The sequence below is a fragment of the Andrena cerasifolii genome, chromosome 2, assembly GCF_050908995.1.
Source record: "Andrena cerasifolii isolate SP2316 chromosome 2, iyAndCera1_principal, whole genome shotgun sequence".
Classification (NCBI taxonomy): Eukaryota; Metazoa; Arthropoda; class Insecta; order Hymenoptera; family Andrenidae; genus Andrena; species Andrena cerasifolii.
Window position 1 is genome coordinate 1,241,949 of NC_135119.1, and position 24,022 is coordinate 1,265,970.

A 24,022-nucleotide genomic window follows, 5' to 3' on the forward strand; every position below is an offset into this window, starting at 1 on the left:
ACAAATAGAATATTAGTATGAAAGTAAACGTAGCGTATGAATACACAGGATACATGCGATACTTACTTCAGCTCCTGCGAACATTAACATTCATAAGAAAACATGTGTTAAATTATTATCTATGAAACAAGACGGTAAACATTCGCACTACGCGCATAACCCTACTTTTCTGTCTTGCAGATAATGTGAGGACAGTATTATCAGTCGTTGCTTAAGGAGGTTCGATACCTCACTTGCGGGGCAGGCGGCGAGAGGGGTAAGCCTATGCTTATACATGGGAGCTCTGCAGTGATACCAATCTTAGATAAAAAAAAATTATGTAGACAAAAATGTTATTTACATGTCTATTCCTAATAAAATTATTACTACATATTTTGTTTTGGAATTCAATTAAACTCAAAGTAAGTTTAATGCAGCTAGAAACACAATATTTTCATTCAAAGTAGCGTAAAATATGCGAGTGAAATGCGGCAACGTCGCTTTGCGTCCATATTTTTTTCTCTTTCCATCTCACACTTGTGGCGTCCTTCCGCGCGTTCGTACTGATTCGCAACAAATTACTAAATACATGTTTACAGCTTGGTAGTGTTTTTACCAATTTTTACTGTATCCTTTGTAGAAGTATACATGGTATAGATGACTACCCGGCGTACAGCGTTGCCACGTTTCAAACAGTTCCTTCAGGCAGTTCCAAAAATACGCACACATTGCTGTTTATTTATTCAATTATCTAATAAACCATACGGTTCATGTCCGATTTTCTTTTTTAGAATTTCATAGGAATACTTGAGCTTTTCATTGCAACATTTTTAGGAGTTTCTCACTATTTTTAAGGACTCTGTGTAACATTTTATAGAAATTTTATCGCTTCTCCCATAACAGCCTGTTTATAAGAGCGCAACTTTGATTTCAATTTTTTCAAAAACCATGCGGTCAATCGACTTGAAATTTTGACACAATGCGGACTACACTTTGAACATTAGATTAAAACACTTTTCAAAGATTTCTCATTATTTTTTCTCCGGTATCGAACGTCCTTAAGACTAAGATCGTCTTAAGCATGCGGCATCCTCTACTAGTCTAGTAGATTAGTAAAGGATGCCGGATGTTTAACCCCTCAACGACCACCTCCGTATCTGGTACGGACCCTCCGTTTTCCACTGGTCGCCCGCCTCTGTATATCGTACGGACCTTAAAGCCGTATTTCCAATACCGACCGGAAAAATAGTGGAGGTTTTCGTTCCGAGGGCCCGGGCCTCACGGTCAGTTTTTCGTTTCAGGGGTCGGTCGTTGAGGGGTTAAGACGATCTTAGTCTTAAGTAACAACTGATAATACCGCCCAGAATCTCGATTTCTGTGACGTAGATAACTGAAAATTATTCAATTCCATAATTACGTTCGCTTTCTGGATACTCCGAGATGATTGGTCTGGACATTGATGCTTAGAACTGCGTCTTATATACGCGGATATCGGAATATTCTTCGAACGTTCCTTTTTAAAGCACAACGGATCAAACACAATGTAGCGGTACAATGGCTACGCTCGGATTGGCTGCGCCATAGTACCGAAATTCGTGATTGGTCAAGACTCTACGTCCAGTTTGCGTTCGTTTTCGAATTCTGAGATAGCAGTCGTGGCCAGGGTTGCCTAAAGACACTATAGTGTCTCTAGGGTTGCCAGGTGTACTGAATAAATGAGGGTGTACTGACCTATATGACGTCGTCATTGAGCTCTAAACAAACCAGAAAAGTGCACAGAGCAATAGCAGCCGGTCCGAGAAAGAGGGGAGATAACGGGTAAACCTATCTCTGTTTTACAACAGGCTATGGATGTATAGTGCATGTAGTAAAATTACCCGCGCAAAACATACATACATAGCACAGTACGCTGTCGCCTCTACTTTTTCCCACTGCTGTTCACTCTCCAGGTACGTTTAGAGCTCAATGGACGTCGTACATATCTTCTTTTTGGTCGTACGATGTAGGAGAAGGGGAACACTTATATTTGGTTGGTGACGCCGTGACGTCATACCAACACTAAGCCAATCCAAGCCTAGTGACGTCATATATGCCAGTACGGCGTACTGAACGACCTTGCAACCATGGTTGTGGCAGTCAATGGCAGGGACAGTGAGAGGCAGTCAGTGCCGGCAAAACCGAAAAATATTCCAAGTAATTCCAAGCATCAATATCCAGACAAATCATCTCGAAATATCCAGAAAGCGAACGTAATTATGGAATTGAATAATTTTCAATTATTTACGTCGCGAAAATCGAGATTCGCATTAACTGCAAGACAGAAAAGTAGGGTTATGCGCGAAGTGCGAATGTTTAGCGTTTTGTTTCGTAGATAATAATTTAACACATGTTTTCTTATAAATTTTAATGTTCGCAGGAGCTGAAGTAAGTATCACATGTATCCTGTGTATTTATACGTTGCGTTTACTTTTATACTAATATTTTATTTGTTTTCAGCGCTAACATAATGCGGAATATGGTGATTCTACACAAAAAAGAAGCTGAAATGTAGAAAATTTTCTGATGTCGCACCTAATAGGTACCACTGGTTACGGGACGTACTACCCTGATAGCCAGATCTGGGCAGCAGAATCTGACGTCAGAACTGCAGCAGTCTGTGTCCGCATTTGGCTGCGTTCTGATGTGCAGAGCCTGAGGTGCAGTGCCTGATGTCAGATCGACAGCAGATTTCGCCGTCTGATAGGCACAGCAACAGCGCCATCTGTAGGCAATTGCTTGGTAATTCTGGATCTCAGATGGCGCTGTTGCTGTGCCTAGCAGACGGCGAAATCTGCTGTCGATCTGCTGTCGATCTGCTGTCCATCTAACATCAGGCACTGCACCTCAGGCTCTGCACATCAGAACGCAGCCAAATGCGGACACAGACTGCAGCAGTTCTGACGTCAGATTCTGCTGCCCAGATCTGGCTATCAGGGTATATATGCATTTGTAAATGTAAATGTTGAATGTTCTTCTTCGGGTTTATATGCGCTTCTTATATTATTTTCTAACAATTTTAATCACCAATCTTGTATATTATTAAATAAAGAATAAATATTTTTGGAAATAAGGAGAATTAATTATTTAATAAACTGCACAATCTGCTGGCAGGTTATATAGGGGTAAGGATACGCCTACATTAATAACGGTACATTTGCATTGGTGTGTAAAGACGGCCATGTGATGTCACGCGTAGGGAATTGTCGGGCAATTTTAGCATTCAGATGGCGCTGTTGGATGTGTCAGACGAGCAGTAGGAGCTGCTGCAGATCTGCTGCCGATCTGCCGTCTGACCCTGGCAGCAGGCACTGCACCTCAGAACGCAGTCAAATGCGGACACAGATGGCTACGGTTCTGACGTCAGATTCTGCTTCCCAGATTTGGCTATCAGGGTACTTATAAGAACTTAAATAGTAGTTTATAAAATATTTAACAATAACGGGCATGTTTAATCCTTCAGCGTGAAGGCTTTCTGCCCAGAACAGTACCTAAGTAGCTATGGAATGAATTGCATTGGTCGAAACCTTAACCTTTGCTGTTACGGCGTTACTGCATAGCAGACCTGAAGAAGTATTGTCACACCTCCTAATCTAACCAATTGGACTTGCATCCTTCCCAAATGGCCACTCTCTTGGAGAGGCCCTTTTCACGGCAATATCTCCTTCCCAAGGCGTGCAGAATGTATATGAGAAGAGCACAGCACGCCTCGAATTCGGGTGTCCAATAGACTTTGGTCCCAAACCCTATTCGCTACGCCTCCGCTTCACGTCCCTTGACGACCGGTGCTCGTCATACCGCCGTTGCGGACAGTTTTCCTACGACTACTAATCGTCATACCACGCTGAAGGGTTAAAGTCATTGATTTTTTAAATATAATACCATTAACATTACGATTCTTCTAAACATTTCAGCAGCCTAATGAGTATGATACCAGTTTTGCACTTATCGGCTCACAGAATGAATCTGTTCCATTTGGATTTATACAGACAATAATATTCCATGATCATATGTATCGCATTTTACTCTTGACTGGATTATTGAATAGGCCGCGGCGGCCCTGTTTAATTTTAAACTAATAATTCTTTAATATGTATTGAGGAGATTAGTTGTCGATTTATGTAAACCTCTATTATCTCATTATGCTTCTAATACCGCAAAGGAAAATTGATTTCTATTTACCAATTCGGTAAAAATTGACATTAAATAAAATAATTGATTTGTTAGAATTTCGGGGCCGTTATGGCCCCATATATTCAGCTTATAGCACGAAACTTTCCTTTACAGTTTAGCCTTTACTAACGAGATTTGTTTATCTCGCGCATTTTCATAAGTAAACATAGACCATTCCGTATTATGTCTTTGATATTACTCGTAAACATTTATCACCTACTTTTGTTTTCTGATTTTTAATAGGTGCTTTTCTATATGTATATCTATATTTATTAATTATTATTTTATAAAACAATCGTCGTTTTACAGAAACTGTTGCATAGTAAATGGAATAAAAAGGTCATTTTACGAATACGAATGCGGGGCCGCAGCGGTCGCAGAGGTCCCACTTTTAAATAAAATGAAGGGGACACTTAAGAGTTAAAGTTATTTTGTTCGGCATTTAGAATGAAAAGATAAAAACAGTAAAATTAGAATTCCCGGAAGTTGCCATATAAAAACATTCGTTTAAAAAAAACCGTTTACACATTCCCGAAATGTGCGCTATTTTCTAAAAACTAATTTAATAGCTCCATAATATTTATATCAGCGCTGTTCAAGGTAGCTTACGCGTAAGCTCGGGGTTCTCCCACTCTCGTCCGCGTTGTCAGGGATACCGCGCGACGCTAAAGAGGCGACCGCGACAGCAGCGATGCCAGAATTTTGGGTTTTCGCCCACGGGCGCTACCCCCCCCCCCCCCCTGCACGACTAAGCGTACCCCCTCCTAGCGCCTGTACCGCACCAGAAAAGCATACCCGCCCCTCCATCCGTGTGCAGTATGCGCTGTCTGGCCGGCACGAGACTTCGTTTTACCGACATCGAAGTGCTTGGGGCGCAAAAGTCTACTTATTTTTCTTTAATTATTCTCTAATTTATCTTTCTATATTCTCAGAAGACTAAAGGCTTGAAAACTGTTAATTTGCAAAGCATTTTCAAAGCTTTATTTGCTACTAAACATGTGATTCCTTTCTGGCTTGTACCGCACCATTGCAAGCGTACCCTACCTTCTGTCCGTGTACCGTACGCGCTGCCTGGCCAGCGCTCTCCACCGAGAATTCATTTCACCAAGGTTCAAATCCCGATGCAAAGATTCTAGGATGGACTCTTTAAAATTCACGTCACAATGAACAGTTACAGAATCGGTGATTTCCGTTTCAGGTAAGCTAGCCGCCCGCTCTGCTATTACGGCCGACCCACCACATTCTCGTGGTTTCCATCAGGCAAATGCACAATTTTCTTAAATAATCAACGGGCAAATAAGCAGATACAGTGTTCCTCGGATTATAGAGAAATAGCGACCGCGAATAGCGACCGGGAAATGCTACATGATCTGAGACAGTAGTTTGGGTCCTCGCCCGAACCATCTGACAAGAAGACTGAGCGATGTAAGCCGGGAGTGAGTGACATAGCGCACCAGCGGATGACCCTCGATCAACAACGACTTCAGTTATCCAGTATAAAATATGAAAATTTTCATATTTCTCATTACAGTTTGATCAGAGTATTGCCGATGGATTGGTGAGTTTATGTCGACGACAATAAGTTCAAACACGAACCAATTCGGTCTATTTTTCATTATGAAAACACGTTTAGAATTTCAGTTTTCCACAGATTAAACGGAAAACACGTTTACTAAAAATGGACCAAATTTGTCCATGTTTGAATTCATTTTCATCAGGAAATCCTAAAAAATCCATTGGTAATACTTTGACGAACATTTATCAGAAGAATGAACATTTTAGTTTTCTGTACTGGGTATTTTACCTGGCCTAGTGATGAGATTTCGGGCGGGTTTCCTCGCGCATGCGCGGCTTTTGCAGTACCGTATTTATGTTGGGGAGGCAAGTAACGCGTGATCAAGGTACCCCATGGGTGATCAAGGTACACCATTTTATCGAAACTTGTACTATACTGATGCTAAAATTACCGGGCATACGCGAGATAACCCGCCCGAGATCTCATCACTGACCTGGCCCAATGGTTTTACTGCTCTCGGCAGTGAACGGGTGGCCTGCACGAGACCGCAGGTCCTCGCTCGCAGCGGTGAAGCAAAACTGTGGCGTGGGTAGGTCTTTCCCGATAATCCGGGGCCAAAAGCATTTCATTAACCCGATGAAGACTTTATGTATGAACCCGATTAACACGAAAAGTGTGTCATTGATCATGAATGGGTTAGTAAAACTCTTCTGTAGGTATAAATGATATAACTGAGATTGGTATAAGACCTGTCGATATTGGTTTAGAACCTCATTTCAGTAATCCCGGGTGTGAGTGGTAAGCGGACCGTAATAGCCGAGCCGGCGACTCGCTTACCTGAAACGGAAATCACCGATTCTGTAACTGTTCATTGTGACGTGAATTTTAAAGAGTCCATCCTAGAAAGGAGCTTAAGTGGCATTTCAAGGAATTATTTCTGTTTATGTATACAAAGGGCAGAAGACCAACATCGTACATTAGCCAGCTGCGAAAATTAACAGTTTTCAAGTTTTTATTCTACTGAGAATATAGAAAGAGAAGTTAGAGAATAATTAGTGAAAAAGGTAGACTCTTCGCACCGGGATTTGAACCTCGGATTTTCTGTTTGCGACCCAAGCTCTGATCTCGGTGAAATGAATTCTTGGCGGAGAGCGCCGGCCAGGTAGCGCATACGGCAGACGGATAGAGGGAGGGGTTGCGTGTGTGTTGCGGTACAGGCGCTAGCAGGGAGTACGCTTGGTCGTGGAGAGCGGGTAGCGCCCGTGGGCGAAAACCAGCGTGGGGAGGAAATGCCGTACGCTGTAAGCTATTTAGCGGTGGGGGAACGCCACGATTCTGGCATCACTACATGAAAGTCCAGCCGCTAGCCTGGCTAGCCCGTCATGGGAGCCTTCGTAGCGTCGCGCGGTCTCCTTGACAACGGAAGTCACGCTGCGGAAAAGAAAGATTGGAAGGGGAAGCAGGCGCATGAGGGGCCCCTACGCTGAACAGCACTGATTTATATTGTATAACCTTATTGAAAAAAATTAACGTATCTAGCACTTGTCAGATGTCTCTCGGTTTACGAAATTTGTGCGTTTCGAATTTTTTTCATAAAAAATACCAATTACATATAACAGTATGACATACATAATAAACGACTAGGAAAAAGCAAGTATTTGCGAGATATGTATAAATTGAAATGGAGTAGAAAATCTAAATTGCAGATTCATTTAGAAAATTGATATGGTCAACAATGTGAATAGCTTCAAATTTAAAAATACGATATTTAGTGTTGCATTTTTAAAATACGCGATCGAATATGAATTTCATATTTTTCGATTCTCTACACACATGCTGCACTGTTCCGTTGAAATCGATACGTAACACGTCATGGGGTTCTTTTAGTTGGGAAAAATTATTATTTGCAGGTGCAAGTGCCCAGCGCATGGAAATCTAGGAGGCACACACGTGCACGAGCTAGGGAAAGCTCGTAGTACAGTAGCAAATGCTACATCGTCGAAAGAATATGCCTTCGAGGTAAGCATACCTATTCAGAGTTAAAAAAGAAATACCGATAACTTTTCGCTACTGAGCCGCAAGCTTAATTATGTCATAGACTATGATTGTGAAATATACATAACATAAAAAACTTCAAAAAAGTAAAAATATAATGCCAAATACATGAGAAAGTCGAGGACGAAAAAGAGTGTTATCAAATAAATCACAAAAAAAAATAGAAGATAATAATAATTACAATATAAAAAAAGATGTGAAATCAAAATGAGCTGCAAGTACATAGAGGTGCTTTCCACTCTTTCCAGCAGCGTGCAAAGGCGACACTGTGTAACACAATCTAAGATTCGGTCAAATACTCGGCGTGGCGAGGCAAGGTATTCTCAGATCATCAATACCCATACCTTCCCTCTCGCAGGCTTTCAGATAATTTGCCAATTTAAAGTTCTGATAATATGAGCACATTTTTATTATATTGCGTTTTAAAATAAGTCTATAGTCGAATTAACGAAAGAAGGCGCCTGAGCGGCCCGTAGGCCGGCGCGCGTGGCTCGGGGGAGACCCAATGCCTGCTCCGTACTTCGTGCGACGTTGCCACGTTGTGTAGCAGATCGGACTTCTCTTTCTATCTTCAAGTGCAACTGTCTCTCTCACTCGCTCGATAAAACAGATTCCTTCATCTACAAGTCACTCCACGCCAAATCGATCACATTTTTAGACTTTGATCAGAATGCATTATGTATTTTGTGAATCACGTGAAATTATGGAAAGGTTTGAGTCATTGTATAACAGGTTTTGAACTTGGTTACAAAATATAGAGTTAATGAAATTCTTCATCGGTTAATAACAGCTCATGCTGACGTTAATTTTCAAAATTCCATGCTCGAAAGCAGAATATTTCGTACGTAAAATTTGCAAAATAAAACTTTCGTTATAATTTTAAAAATTACAAAATTAATTTTTCAATATAAAAAAGAGTATTAGAATAGCCCGCACTTTCTAGATTAAAATGAAAAAAGAATGAATTCAATACGATAAAGAGTTTCCGAGATAAAAATTCACACGTACAGCTCGGAATCATGAAAATAGGCAAAAATTGAACAAATTCAAAACCAGAGAAGTGGTGACTGAAATCCCTTCCTATATAATATTTCAGTTCGAACAAAATCCCTGACATCAAATGCAAAAAGTGATCGATTTGCCGTTGAATGACGCTAAATAGAATAAGAATCCTATGAGCCTGTATTCCTCGACTTGTCCGCCATTGATTCTGTTTGGCGCGTGCCGCAATAGCCAATAAGATGCGACATTTTGTCAAATCTCTATGGAAAGGACGTTGGGTTTGCCCTCTGGAAGAGGATAGCAATATACACCCGACAAGGACAACGATTACTCTAGGCCCACAGCTAAGTAGTCGAAAGTCATTAGCCAAGGCGTAGGGAGCCGCGTAGGGGAAGCACCAATCGCGAGCCTGGAGTAGCGGCAACGTCGCAAATTCTGGCCCCGGTCCCAAGGCGTCTTCTTTCGTTAAACCGACTATAAGATCATTCATTGACACCGATACCTTTCCTCTCGTAAGATTTCAGATAATTTGTCAATTTAAAACGCTGACAAATATGTACACTTTCATTATCTTGTGTTTTTAAATAATTCTTATTCATTGACACCTTGACCTCGCCTGGCCACGCCAAGTATTTGACCGAATCTTACATTGTGTTACACAGTGTCGCCTTTGCATGCTGCTGGAAAGCACCTTATGCAGCTCATTTTGATTTCACATCTTTTTTTATATTGTAATTATTATTATCTTCAATTTTTTTGGTGATTTATTTGATAATACTCTTTTTCGTCCTTGACTTTTTCATGTACTTGTTTATGAAAACATTTAATAAATACCGTTTTCATTACCAAATTTATCTTATAATTTAAAAAGCTATGGACCTTATATACGGTTTTGGACAGGTTTCCCCTACTTACAGTAAAAATATAATTGTAGTTCTGCAACAGTTGCGCTACACAACCGGCGTTTTTCGGCTTTCTTTGACGATTCTTATTTTTCACAGTTTGGATTTTCAATTTAAACACCTGAAAAAATCTGAATTCTCTAATATGTAAGAAATTCGGCAAAAACCTGATTTTCTGTTTTTGCCCTTTACTACTCCCCGAGATACAAAGTTGAAACTTGCCACAAATGGTTCTCCTTTTATAAACTTTCGAATGACTTATCGCGAGTCGCATTCGTTTCAGGGGCACATTTAACCATCTTAACCGGCTAAACCCTCTGAACCAGCGAAGCCCCGATGGGCGGTCCGAGGGCCTGAGCATCCATAGCGTTTTCTACGAGTCGTACGGAAGGGGGTGCTCGAAGCCAATGAAGCGGCGGGCATGCAACGGATGGGGAAAACTCTAGTAGGTGCGTGTAGGCTCGTACCCTTAAGGTGAAATTCCACGGCGCGTGGCTCGCCGACTCACCAAGCCGTCTCGCCGAAGCTAGGCGAGCCGAGCCGACTCGCCGAGCACAACCGTGGAACTTCAACTTTACGGCCTAAAGGCTGCCGTTCCAATGGGCGGCTGGCGACTGCGCCACTAGTGCAAGGGAGGCACAGATACATACTTGTCCCTTACATTGGAATGGCAGCCTTTAGGTCTTAAAGGTGAAGTTCCACGGCCGTGCTCGGCGAGACGGCTTGGTGAGTCGGCGAGCCACGCGCCGTGGAATTTCACCTTAAGGGTACGAGCCTACTCGCACACTACTAGAGTTTTCCCCATCCGTTGCATGCCAGCCGCTCCATTGGCTTTGTACACCCCCTTCCGCACGGCTCGTAGAAAACGCTATGGATGCTCGGGCCCCCAGACCGCCCATCGGGGCTTCGCTGCTCTGAATGAAATCCACGCAGCCGTACAAATTTCTATTACGGACAAACATAGAAATAAACAAAGAGAAAATGAATTATATATTTTTATAAGGTATACCATATTTAGGTGTACGCGTACACACGACTAGTTTTTAAACACGATTTCCTTGAAAAAGAGGGTTACTGTAGAAACAATTTGTTCTACATTTTCGCTTTGTGTTTGCATGAAAAGTCACTTCCATTTTGGTTGTATTACATATTGCGAGACAAAAAGTTTTTTATATCGCGGTTGTTTAACTTCAAAATATTAGCAATTTTAAACTTAAGTTGTATTTATTTATATTTCTTTTTAATGGTATATACAACTAACATTAAAAGAAAACCGTAAAATGAAGAGGGTTTCATGGGTTTCACGGGCCTGGTAGACTGCTTTGTAATAAATGTTGGAGACAATTACAGATGGCCTGTTCCACGATACGATATGGTGTCGGTGTTACCAGGGAACTGGGTATGGATATGCAAAATCTCGGCTCGAAGAAGACGTGCTTGATGACGGATCCGAATTTAGTAAATCTACCTCCTGTTAAGACTGCCATGGACAGTCTTGCTAAATATGGTATCGAGTTTGAGGTTTATGACAAAGTGCGTGTTGAGCCTACGGAGAAGAGTCTTCAAGATTCCATCGAATTTGCTAAACGTGGGAAATTCGACGCTTTCATAGCGGTGAGGGACCACAAGATTCTCTTCACTTTCATCTTCCTGTGATCTATGAAAAAATACGTTTATATTTGTCAAGTATAAAGGAAAATATTGTAACTATGAAAAGTGTACAATTTTTCTCTACAAAGCAACTGTTCTCGTGTTTTTGAATATGATAAAATGAGTCACTGTTGATATACTACGTTATTATTAATATGATATGCGATGTAAGGAGATGATTAAAAAATGTATTGTGAAATTAAGTTTTTACTGTGTAGGTTGGCGGTGGTTCAGTGATGGACACTTGTAAAGCAGCAAATCTTTATAGTTCTGATCCAGAAGCCGACTTTTTGGATTATGTGAATGCACCCATTGGCAAGGGGAAGCCAGTTACAGTGCCATTAAAACCATTAGTTGCAGTACCAACCACTTCCGGTACTGGTTCGGAAACTACGGGTGTATCTATCTTCGATTACCGGCCGCTCAAAGCCAAAACTGGAATTGCCAATAGGTAAATTATTGCGAGAAATTGGAATCGATATAATCAGCAGTCCAATTTAATGGTTATTTATTTATATACAAAATTTATGGACCAAAATAGTACCTATGTTGTTAACGACAATAATGTTAGGGTAAGTCGGGGAAAGATGGCCCACTTTTTTTAAAACAATCAGTACACCGTAAATTTAGAAGGTTTATAAAGGACAAAAATATATTTGCAAAAGGAAATATATTTAGATGAATAATATAAAATTGAATTAAAAAAATAATCATACATTTAAAAAAAAAAAGAAATTGCAGTCTGGACAATTCGGGTGAGATGATCCATATAAAAAATACATGCTATGAGGTTAATAAGACGAAAAATTATTTCTTTTTTTTTGCACAGAACTTTTCCACACTCATTGCATAAGTTCAAAATTTGGAGCATCCTTCGTGAAACCATTTTTTACAGCTCATACAGCAAACCTAGTCATCGGATTTCGATGTAGGAGAGACCGGGGTAAAGTGAGCCCGAAAAAGTTTGAAGTCGAATAAAATTTATTCCTTTCAATAAAAATGCGTGGAAATTGATTTATAATATAATTGAAACATTACAGTTGATAAATAACGAATAGCAATACTTAAAATAAACTTAGAGTATATTAAAATTCAACTTGAAAAAATGATGCAAGTGGGTAAAGTGGGTAAAGTGAACTTCTATCCGGGGCAAAGTGGGATGCAACAAAATAAGAACTTTAATTAAGGATATAGGTAAATATTAACCAATTGCGCTGGAATGACATGTTTAGCACGGCAGCTTCTGGCTTTTTTGCACCGTGGTTGTCGAAAACTGTGACCGATTTTTTATTTTTTTGGGTTAGTTTCTGTTCCACCGCGCCACGTGGTTATCTAGCCAGCTGACAGGTTAGGATATTGCGCACATCACTTGCGCATCGGTTCTTAGCAGCCATTTGCAGCTCAGTTTACCCCGGTCACTTTACCCCGAATATATACTCGGTGGAAAATTAATTCTTTAATAATGTTAGGATTAATGTTTTCGCAAATGCGTGTACGTGTATGTTTATAAGCTTGTTTTAAACACGCAGAAAAAATTTGGAATTAAAATAACACATTTATGACTCATTTATCTGAAAAGCTAAATGGAACAGAAAACCAAACGGAAGTCTCTAAAAATTAATTTCTAATTTTTTAAATGAATTTATATTTTTCGATATCTGAATGTGCATAATTATCATTCTTATATTACATACATTTATTACGTCACCAAAATTTGTAAATATATTCGATTGTTAAAGAACAAGTTAAAGAAGCTCATTTTACCCCGAGGTTCACTTTACCCCGGTCTCCCCTACAGCTGTACCGCTCCCCACTTTGGACTGCTTCTACGACTTTCAACAATGCCTCGTTTGCCCATAAATTCCTACACTGATTATATTTTAGTTTATATTCCGTTGGCATATTCAAAACATTTTCATGTTCTACAAAAACATTTACTAGCTGTTATGCATGATTTTATGATGGGCCAACTATCCCTGAAAAAATCGGGCCAAATAACCCGAGAGTCAAGGAGCGCAGACTCGCTTGTTTCTTCAATAATGCTACGACAATATCTCATCACAAGAACGTAAATGTAACCTCTAAACATTATATTAACGCACTACATTAGAAAAAGTCATTACTTTTTCGTAAAATGTCAGTAAATTATAATTTAAAGACCTCGTATAAAATTTTCGGAAATAGTTAATCTTTACATTACAAATAACTTACCTGATGTCACAGTTAAAAGCAAACAGAAAACACGATTAATGCGGCGTGCGACTGACGCGCAATATGCCACTAAAAACAACTGAAAATCGCAACGTTCTACAACATAAAACGAGCCATCTCACCCGCAAGGCCATCTCACCCGAAATTACCCTACCCGAATAATTTATTCCATGAGTCATTCTTTAATATTATTAAACGCAGAAAATTATTAATAAATGTTTTCTAAATAGGGCACTGAGACCTACCTTGGGCCTCATTGATCCGAAACATACACTGAGCATGCCAGAACGAGTTTGTGCTTACTCTGGTTTCGACGTCCTCTGCCATGCTCTGGAATCTTTTACTGCTATACCGTATACAGAAAGGACACCCTGTCCCCAAAATCCAATCCTTAGGCCAGCTTACCAGGGCAGCAATCCTGTCAGTGATGTGTGGTCAAAATATGCTCTCCAAATTATGCGCAAGTAAGTAGGTATGCGTGTTGTATAGATAACAGATGTTGAATGCCTACTATATAGTAACGTAACACTATTTTTAAAAATGAAATAAAACATACTTGACCTTTTGATATTGCTTTATTATTGTATTTTTTGTTATTTTTTAACCTTCTGAAAGAACTGAATTTATTAAAGAATTGGGCAATGTTGGAACAAATATCTATTTCCTTCATACGTAGCAATTGTATTCATTTTTTAAGAATGTTTTTTGTAAACAACGTGCATCCATATTAGACAAAAATACAAGGTAATCTGGTTCAGAAGCGTTAAAAAATCGATTATCTCTAAACCAGAATATCCTTTAATTTAAGAAGTATTTTTCGAGAGAAAGTATTACAATGAAATCATGAATCGCCCGATAGTTGCAACGTTTTTTACATATATGTATTCAATATTCAAATCTATTTTCTCCTTTTCTCCTTTGTAGATACTTTAAAAGAGCAGTTTACAATGAAGATGATCTTGAAGCCAGAAGTAACATGCATCTCGCAAGTACTATGGCGGGCGTTGGATTTGGTAATGCTGGTGTTCACTTGTGTCATGGTCTCTCCTACCCCATTAGTGGAAATGTACGAAGTTTCCTACCTCAGGTAATTTTTACAAAATTTTCAAAGCGTTGACAATCGAATAATTAATGTATCAGTCGAAGTAAGTATTAATAGGTACATAATTGTCAGTTTAGCAAATATTTGAAAATTACAAGGTTGACATAAAACAAGATTAGATTCAAATTAAGAAATATTAATTTAAATTTAATATACAATAAAATTCATTATTGTTCCATCGAATCCTACAATACGGACATTCCAACAATTATATAATACACATATATGTGTATAAGATGATCCCACATCATGACATACGAGGGTCGTATGATAAGTACCTGGCCTCTACCAAAAAAAAACTTTTTTTGCGGCAAAATTCATTTTATTTTTCAGCATAGTCTCCTTTTAGCTCGATACACTTCGTCCAAAGTTTTTCCAATTTTTGGATCCCTTCTGAATAATATGATTGCTCCAAACCTTCAAAATAGGCGTTTCTTTCAATGATGATCTCGCGTTGGAGCTAAATCTCTTTCCGGCGAGCCATTTCTTTAAGTTCGGAAACAGGAAATAGTCGCAGGGGGTTAAATCTGGAGAATATGGTGGATGTGGAAGCAATTCGTATCCTAATTCGTGGAATTTTGCCATGGAGGTGACAGTCCTTTGAAGTTGTCACACGTGTGTGTTTATGGTAAACTGTGAACGATTGCGGCACCCATCTTGCGGAAAACTTTCTCATGTGCAAATGATCATTCAAAATTGTCTACACCCGTTCGATTGATGCCCACAGCCTCGCTGATCTCGCGCACTTTCAATCTACGATCATTTATTACCATATCGTTGATTTTCTCAATCATTTCTGGCGTGGTGACCTCAATTGGGGGACCTGGACGTTCTTCGTCATAAATGCTTGTACGGCCGCGTTTAAATTCAACTCTCCAATATTTTATTGTTGCAAACGAAGGTGCAGAGTCTCCATATACTTCGCTTAATTCCGCTTTTATTTCATCATTCGTCTTCTGTTTCTAAAATAAAAATTTTATCACTGACTCGATACTCAATTTTATCCATTTTTTGTAAAAATACAAAAGTTGTTTGCTATCAATGGCTGTCAAACACAAACTGAAAGACGCAACTGGCTGAAAATGTGATAGTCGTCATTTGAAGCATGGTATTTACGAAAAATGGTATTTATTTAATATTATCTCTTCCGAGGCCAGGTACTTATCATACGACCCTCGTACATACTTGGCTGACATCGTGTTTTCCTTTTCAAGATACCTTAGGTTTTAAGAATTCAACTCCTGGGGTACTTAAGAATTCAACTCCTGGGGTATAATCCGATACGGACATTCACACGAGAACACGCGTGGCTACCCTGGCTATACGTTTACGTACAGAATTCACAAACGCAAACAACAAAGTTTTATTAAACCTTAAATCCGTCAAATATTTTTCTTTGAGATATTCGAGTTTTTATTTTTGAAACCGAGGTCTTTGTACGATTACGCATGTTACGAAATGGCTGGTGTCTCAGAAAGTGCAAAGTACATAAATGTATAGACAATTTCAAAATATAAGCGCAAAAAGTTCGTCGAAACCTGCGGTATGGATATTTCAAGCAGATGGTGAATTTATCGGAATTTATTTATTCATCATTGGATACATGAATACTTGCATTCAAAGATCGTTGGATTTTTTTTATCTATGCGGCAATTATTTTCATAGATGTTCAATAAATTTTCTTTTCAGTGAAATAATTTTTCTTAGGTACTTTTATGTCTTCATTGTAAGCACCCAGAAGCGCAGTTTGATCATTTTGTTAGTTCAACAGTTATATTTTTTTGAAAAAAAGTTAACACTATATTTCAAAGGGCTGTAAGATCAACATTTTTTGACATTTTGAAAAATCCGTGGAGATATGCTTATATAACCCTAAAGACTACAACATATACAAGTTTCACCTAAATCTGAAGCGCCACTCCGAAAAGTGTCCGATTTCGCATGAAATGACCCTATATCGATTCGCGGAAACATGGCTGGGCTTCGTTAAGGGCTCCCCCAAACCAACGCGAATATCAGCTCCGCGCCGCGGATCAGATAAGGCAGCAGTTTTTTATACGTGCTCGCTTATGGGCAGTGTTATCTGATCCGCGCGGCGAAACTCGCGTTGGTTTGGGGGAGCCTTAAGGCCGTCGCCTAGAGCTGTACGAGTACTTGAATATTCGGGTAGCTTGAAATCCGAACCAATCCGGGACTCGGTTTCCAAGCCGAGCCAGGTACCCGAAAGAACCGAGCGACTCGGATAGAACCAAGTACTTGAATGTTTTTCAAGCGGTCCGAAAGAATCGGGCGGATTGGATGAAACCGAGCGGCTCGTATAGAACCAAGAGGATTGAATTTTTCCAAGCGGCCCGAAAGAAACCGGGTGGCTTGGAAAGAAACGAGCGGTCCGCTCGACCTTCATTCGGACCGTTCGTTTCTTTCCAAGCCACCCGGTTTCTTTCGGGCCGCTTGAAAAAAATTCAAGTACTTGATTCTGTCCGAGCCGCTCGGTTCTTTCGGGTACCCGGCCCGGCTCTGTTTTTCAACCCGAGCCAGGCTCGGCTTGCTTTTTCCGGGTACTTGATCAGCTCTACCGTCGCCCATTTCGCCAAAGCGAAGCGTGGCGACCAAAGCAAAATGTTCGTCGGCGCTATTGGGAAATACTGTGAGAGCGCCATCTACTAAAGTAAGCTCTGTTATCGGGTCAATCGCGTTACAGGACTGGTGTCACACAAGTATTGAAGCAGTGCAATAATTTATTTATTTATTTATTTATTACGGGTCAAGCCCAAATTGTGCAATAAAGAAAAACAGTGGCATACGTACAAGAATTAGAAAAAATAAAAAGAAGAAAAAAAAACTAAGTAAAGTTAAGTACTGCCCCTATCTTAATCTATCACAATTTTGTGCAGATTGCTTTTGAATGTTTACAATGATCCTCCGAAAAAATTGATGTGGTCTGAGTAGGAATTGGCAACGCCGACGATCCGATTTACAGGATCGCGAGCACCAAACTTAGATTTGGTGCTTGAACAATAAAAGGGTGTTCTTCCTCTTAAGTTTCTGGATGGTGCATAGAGGGAGATATTCCGCAAAAGGGCAGGACAGTCGATGCAACCATTAACAATCTTGAATAAAAAACATAGATCGGCAATTCGCCTACGCTCCGATAACGTAGATAGGTTCAGGGACGCAAGAATTTGGTCATAATTGTGATTATCGCGTGACATTGGACGGCCCAGTTTATAAGCGGCAAACCTAAGGAATTTGTGCTGAACTCTTTCTAGCAGTGAGACGTATTTCAACTGCAAGGGGGACCATATTATAGACGCATATTCTATTATAGGTCTCACTGCTAGAAAGAGTTCATCACAAATTCCTTAGGTTTGAGAAGCGTAAGACAAACCCGAGTGTCCTAATAGCAGAGTTAGCAGTGACTCTATAGTGTTTAGAGAAGTCTAATGTTGGAGATAAGTGAACTCCCAGATCCTTAATTTCATCCGTTACTGCTAACTCAGTTTTGCCAAGCATATATGGGTGAACAATTGGGTTAGTGCAGCGCGATGATCTCATAACATAACATTTGGCGAGGTTCAGGCCCATCCTATTCTTTTGACACCAGTCCTCAAAATTATTGATGTCTGATTGCAAATTAAGAGCATCTTGATAACAGGATATCTTGCTGAATATTTTAAGGTCATCCGCATATAGGAGGAACCTACTATGTCTGAAAACATCGACAAGATCGTTAACAAAAATGTTAAAAAGCAGAGGCCCAAGGTGAGAAGCCAGCGGTACGCCAAAGGTAGCTTCAATAGGCGAAGACCATGTGCTCCGAATTTTCACAATTTGATAATGTTTTTGTCATTAAATAGTCTGTTAAATTTTACAAAATCAATCATCAAACAGTCGAAATCCCAATACTGGCAATTACATGTGGCAGCTAACCCGATTAGACTGCTTTAATTTTCGCCACCAGATGGCGCAGCGGAAATAAGAAAATGCCAATTCTGTCATATGTATAAGCGACGCGTAGTTGCCGCGCTTCGCTTCGCGGCTCTTCGGCCACTAGGGCGACCTTTTAATGCCACTTTAATAGGCACTCCGGACCCGTGTTTTATGGAACATAAAAATCCTTATACCTGCAAAACTAAGCATTACACTGTCAAACGCGACGAATAAAAATCTTGTAAATTCATAAACAATTGTGTTTGTTTTTATACGGTTCCATATTAACACGTCATACGTAGGTATTCATGCATTGAAGATTGTTTAAAACAGAGACTGATCGGGAAAATTTTGTTTAAATCCGTGAATAGTATCTACGAATACATGAAAAAATAAGGATGAGATGTACATATAGAAAGTCAATGTCCACTGAACGGTACCATCGGCGTCGATTAGCGTAGCGACGGCCCTGACGAGTCGCGCCAGGTGAGCACTGGCCGCCAGGCGGCAAATCACTGTGAACGCGTTGCCGATGGATATTTTCTCTACCAGTTCGAGTTAAAAACCGTTCCGACACTTTTTCTGGATGGTTTCTTCTTCAGAAATGTCTACAGAATCCGATGCTGGGTAGCGTTTTCGGGTTAGGTAAACAATTTGGCGTAAAAATGCAAAAATATTGCGTGGAAACCATGCACATCGACACTTTTTTCAAACTTTGATGGCCATTTACAAGCATTCAGAACATTCCAATTTACTAACTATATACACTGATATATTCGGGCAACTCTCCTATATCTTTTGAGACTAAGTTGAAGTTTCTGGCCTGACTTTTGCCCAAAATCGTGTGTTTTTACAAAAACTCACGTTTTTTCAAAAACTGAGGGTGGTAAACTATTTCTGCTTGCGGATTCGTGTTCAGGGCGAAAAACTCTACAAGAATCGCCCAGTGGATATTGCGGAACAGAAAGAAAGTTTCATTTCGTTGGACTGTGTTATTGGACATATGCGTGTACCAACTTTTTTTTATTATTTTGTTGAGTAGAACGTAGAACCGATCCTGAAAAAATGTCCCACGTTTTTATAAACACTCTGTCTACATGAATAGAGTAATAATTCTAATGATAGGCTGTAAAATGATTACAGGGTTACAGTAGAGATCACCCTATAGTACCACACGGACTTTCAGTTGTTATATCGGCCCCCGCTGTATTCTCATTCACCGGAAGTGCGTGCCCGGAAAGGCACTTGGAATCTGCAGAACTACTTGGTGCTGACGTCAAGCGAGCAAAGAAGATAGACGCTGGCAAGATATTAGCAGATACCGTGAAAGAGTACATGCATGTGATGAAAATTGAAAATGGTTTGACAGAATTGGGATTCAAGAAAGAAGATATTCCTACTTTAGTTCAGGGTACACTGCCACAGGTAAGATTTATTATTTTCTTTCAGTTGGTATTAATAATCAAAGAATAAATTCACTAACAAACATGTTCTTTTCGGTATCATTTTCAACTAATATTTTAGTAGGAAATAATTCTTCAACAATAATACCAGATAACATTCCTCTTTCATCACTTGTACATTATATTTATAACTTGGAATTACTCTTTCTGCTAACTTTATATCCCGTATAAGGCACGCAAAACTTTCTATAAATCAATATCGTAGTTGTAATGAAATGATTAAATTAAACATACCAGCGTATATTTATTTACTAATTTCTACATAAAGTAGGTACACACGATTTTTAAGACACGGGCGATACATAGTAATAGAGTTAGAAACAGAGTTATATCGAAACTATTAAAACTTCCGAATACGCTGTTCTTCATAAAGAAATCAAGATCACTTGGAGTTTATACGGAACAGCAAATAAATAATTTTTTATTTATAATATTCTAGGACATCTCAAGATAAATTTAACGACTGTTAAAAGTATCATATTCATTTTTGTTTAATATGAAATTCGCGATATTGCTTATTACAGTGTTACGTACACTGTACTGTACAGGGTCAGCGTTTTATCCTGCAATCCGCGCTCGCGCGAACTTGTAACATGGCAACAGCGCCTCACGAACGCATTCCACTACAACCATGCACCGGCCCAGCGGAGAGCTACCCTGTGATGCCAGATCGGGGACGGGTTCCCTCGAGAATTTCCCCCACCTTGCGCACACTACGCCGGAGCTGCGTGTCCGTGAGTTGGACTCCGAAGCGCCAAGCTCACGGACACGCTGCTCCGGCGTAGTATGCGCGAGGTGGGGGAAATTCTCGAGGAAACCCGTCCCCGATCTGGCATCACAGGAGCTACAGTATTTCCTCGTTAGCGACTCGATTTTGTGTACACGATACCGACTCTTCGCTATCCCCACCACTTGTGTCTCACTCTTGCCCGGCGAAAGCTGGAGCCAGATGGAACGAGAGCGAGCGAGAGGCACTGAAAGCGAGCGAGGACGGTACGAGATCGACGACGCGTTGATGTTTTGTCTCGCTCCGTCTTTCGGACGCCTGACATTCTGTCCTTTGCGCTTGCAACCATCGCGCACGCTCGCCGCGCACGCAGTGTTCCATCTCGCTCCCCCCTCCGGCCAGAAAGAAGCGAGAAACGAACACTCGGAATTAGGGTTCTGTTCACGATACCGACTCAACGCCGGTCCCGACCAGCGAGTCGCTAACGAGACAATACTGTACCAGCTGCCTGGACAGCAGTGATGCCTGACCTCTGTAAATTTTAGGATGGTCTCTTACAAATTAACGTAGCAAAGAGCTATTGGGAATTTCCAACCCCAGGTAATCGAGCCGCGCGCTCCGCTTTTATGATCGGTTTACCACTCGCACCCCAGATCACTGTAATGAGGTTTGAAAATAATGTCGACTAATCTCGCACCCGTCTCAATTTAAAAAATTTTATCTACGACAGGGTTGACCGCGGCGCTATACCCCTGTACGGACTGATTTTTCACCACCTGCTTGTAAAAACCACAGTAATGGCGCATTGTTCCAAAAAATTACATTAACGGAAGCCGGTATAGGCGTGGCGTTGAGTAGCTAAACGATTAAAACATTCAGACACAAAAATTCTAGAAAAAAATTCAAACACCGCTACAATCAAAGACACGTCCCATTAGTTACCCCTTACGTCTGATCTAGGTATGCACTGCATTAAGGATAAAATCATAAAAAGAAAACCAGAACAATAAATTCTGAGATCTGCAGAACTAACACATAATTGAATAAAAATTTAATTTCTCAATTTCTGAAAGTAATGATACAGAAACAACTAGCCTATTGTTTATCAACACCATGAATTTTAAAAAGAGCATTAAATACAGTATCAAAGAAACAGTTTGCAAAAGCTTTTCACAACAATTGTGGTTGAAAAATTGGTAACAGAAAAATTAAATAAACGTAAAATGTATTAAATTATCCATCATTAACCCCTTGGCATACAACAGGCTTTCCCAAGTAGGGGAAATGCACTCCTAAAACAGATGTTTCGGTTCTCCCTCCATCGGTGCGCCTTCAGCTAAGGTGGGACGACTCCTACAACCCTCTCTCCGAGGGGACAGTAACGTCGCTGGGAAGCATGTTGGGCGCTTTAGGGCGAAAGTACCAAATGTGTCAAATTTTTATAGGAAATTTCATAATGACTTAAAAATAGTAGGAAAAATTAAAATTTAAACTAGCATTTCAAAATGACGTAAAAAGAATTACAAAAAATGTATTACATACATTGTTAAATTAAAATTTAACTAGTTTAAATTTAAACTAGTTAAATTTTAATTTTTCCTACTATTTTTAAGTCATTATGAAATTTCCTATAAAAATTTGACACATTTGGTACTTTCGCCCTAAAGCGCCCAACATGCTTCCCAGCGACGTTACTGTCTCCTCGGAGAGAGGGTTGTAGGAGTCGTACCACCTTAACTGAAGGCGCACCGGTGGAGGGAGAACCGAAACATCTGTTTTAGGAGTGTATTTTCCCTACTTGGGAAGGCCTGGCTTACAACATCGTGTGAAATTCGTGGTATCTCGATCGGACCAAAGATGGAAAGCACGGGTGAGACTCGTGGCACATCGATTGGGCCAAGGATGGAAACCACGAGGAGCGAGACTCGTGGTACGTCGATCGGGCGAAACGTAAACACCAAGGGTCAGGCTCGAGGTTAGTAGATACTACGACTCAACTTTTCGCCGATGTCTTTTCATCTCAGTTATTCCTGGCCGCATGCACATGTATTTTCTTTGTTGCAACTGCTTAACGGGGCTAAGACATGTGCGATTGACAACTTCGGACGCTGAGCCGAACCGTGAAATGGCTCGACGCAGTGATGCCAGAACGGTGGGTTTTGTCCCACGGCCGCTACCACCACTCCACGACCAAGCGTACCCCCTCCTAGCGTCCGTACCGCACCACACAAGCATACCCGTCCCTCCATCCGTGTGCCGTACGCGCTGCCTGGCCACCGCTCTCCGGCGAGAATTCGTTTTCCCGACATCGAAGCGCTTGGCGCGCAAGCGAAAAATCAAGACTTCAAATCCCGGTGCGGATATTACTTTTTTTTTTTAATTATTCACTAATTTCTCTTTCTATATTCTCAGCAGACTAAAGGCTTAAAAACTATTAATTTACTAAGCATTTTCGAAGCTTGATTTGCTGCTAAAGTGCGATCCTCTTTTGGCTTGTATCGCACCACTCCAAGCGTAAGTACCCTACCTTCTGTCAGTGTGCCGTACGCGCTGCCTGGCCGGCGCTCTCCGCCGAGAATTCATTTCATCGAGGTTTGAACCTCAATGCGAAGATTCTACTTTTTTCATTAATTATTTTCTAACTTCTCTTTCTATATTCTCAGTAGAATAAAAACTTGAAAACTGTTAATTTACAAAGAATTTTCGCAGCAGGCTAATGTACGATGTTGGTCTTCTGCCTTTTGTATACATAAACAGAAATAATTCCTTGAAATGCTACTTACAAAATAAGCGCCGTTCTAGGATGGACTCCTTAAAATTCACGTCACAATGAGCAGTTACAAGCCAAAAGAGGATCGCATTTTAGCAGCAAATCAAGCTTCGAAAATGCTTAGTAAATTAATAGTTTTTAAGCCTTTAGTCTGCTGAGAATATAGAAAGAGAAATTAGTGAATAATTAAAAAAAAAAAGTAATATCCGCACCGGGATTTGAAGTCTTGATTTTTCGCTTGCGCGCCAAGCGCTTCGATGTCGAGAAAACGAATTCTCGCCGGAGAGCGGTGGCCAGGCAGCGCGTACGGCACACGGATGGAGGGACGGGTATGCTTGTGTGGTGCGGTACGGACGCTAGGAGAGGGTACGCTTGGTCGTGGAGTGGTGGTAGCGGCCGTGGGACAAAACCCACCGTTCTGGCATCACTGGCTCGACGCGTAGCTCACCGCTGGTGCTGATTTGGTGCCGGCGGTCGGAATTTAAACGGTAAGCCAAGGGGTTAAG

The 24,022-nt window shown here is 40.5% G+C and overlaps 1 protein-coding gene across 1 annotated transcript in view; it reads left to right on the forward strand.

Moving 5' to 3' along the window:
• Positions 1-24,022, forward strand: part of LOC143378504 (putative hydroxyacid-oxoacid transhydrogenase, mitochondrial) — a 30,251-nt gene that overhangs the window by 2,838 nt on the left and 3,391 nt on the right. The window contains exons 2-7 of the mRNA XM_076830309.1: positions 7,615-7,723; positions 11,014-11,277; positions 11,532-11,764; positions 13,755-13,988; positions 14,449-14,611; positions 19,700-19,981. Of these exons, the coding sequence (XP_076686424.1) occupies positions 7,615-7,723; positions 11,014-11,277; positions 11,532-11,764; positions 13,755-13,988; positions 14,449-14,611; positions 19,700-19,981 (1,285 nt within the window). The remainder of the gene's footprint in view (positions 1-7,614; positions 7,724-11,013; positions 11,278-11,531; positions 11,765-13,754; positions 13,989-14,448; positions 14,612-19,699; positions 19,982-24,022) is intronic.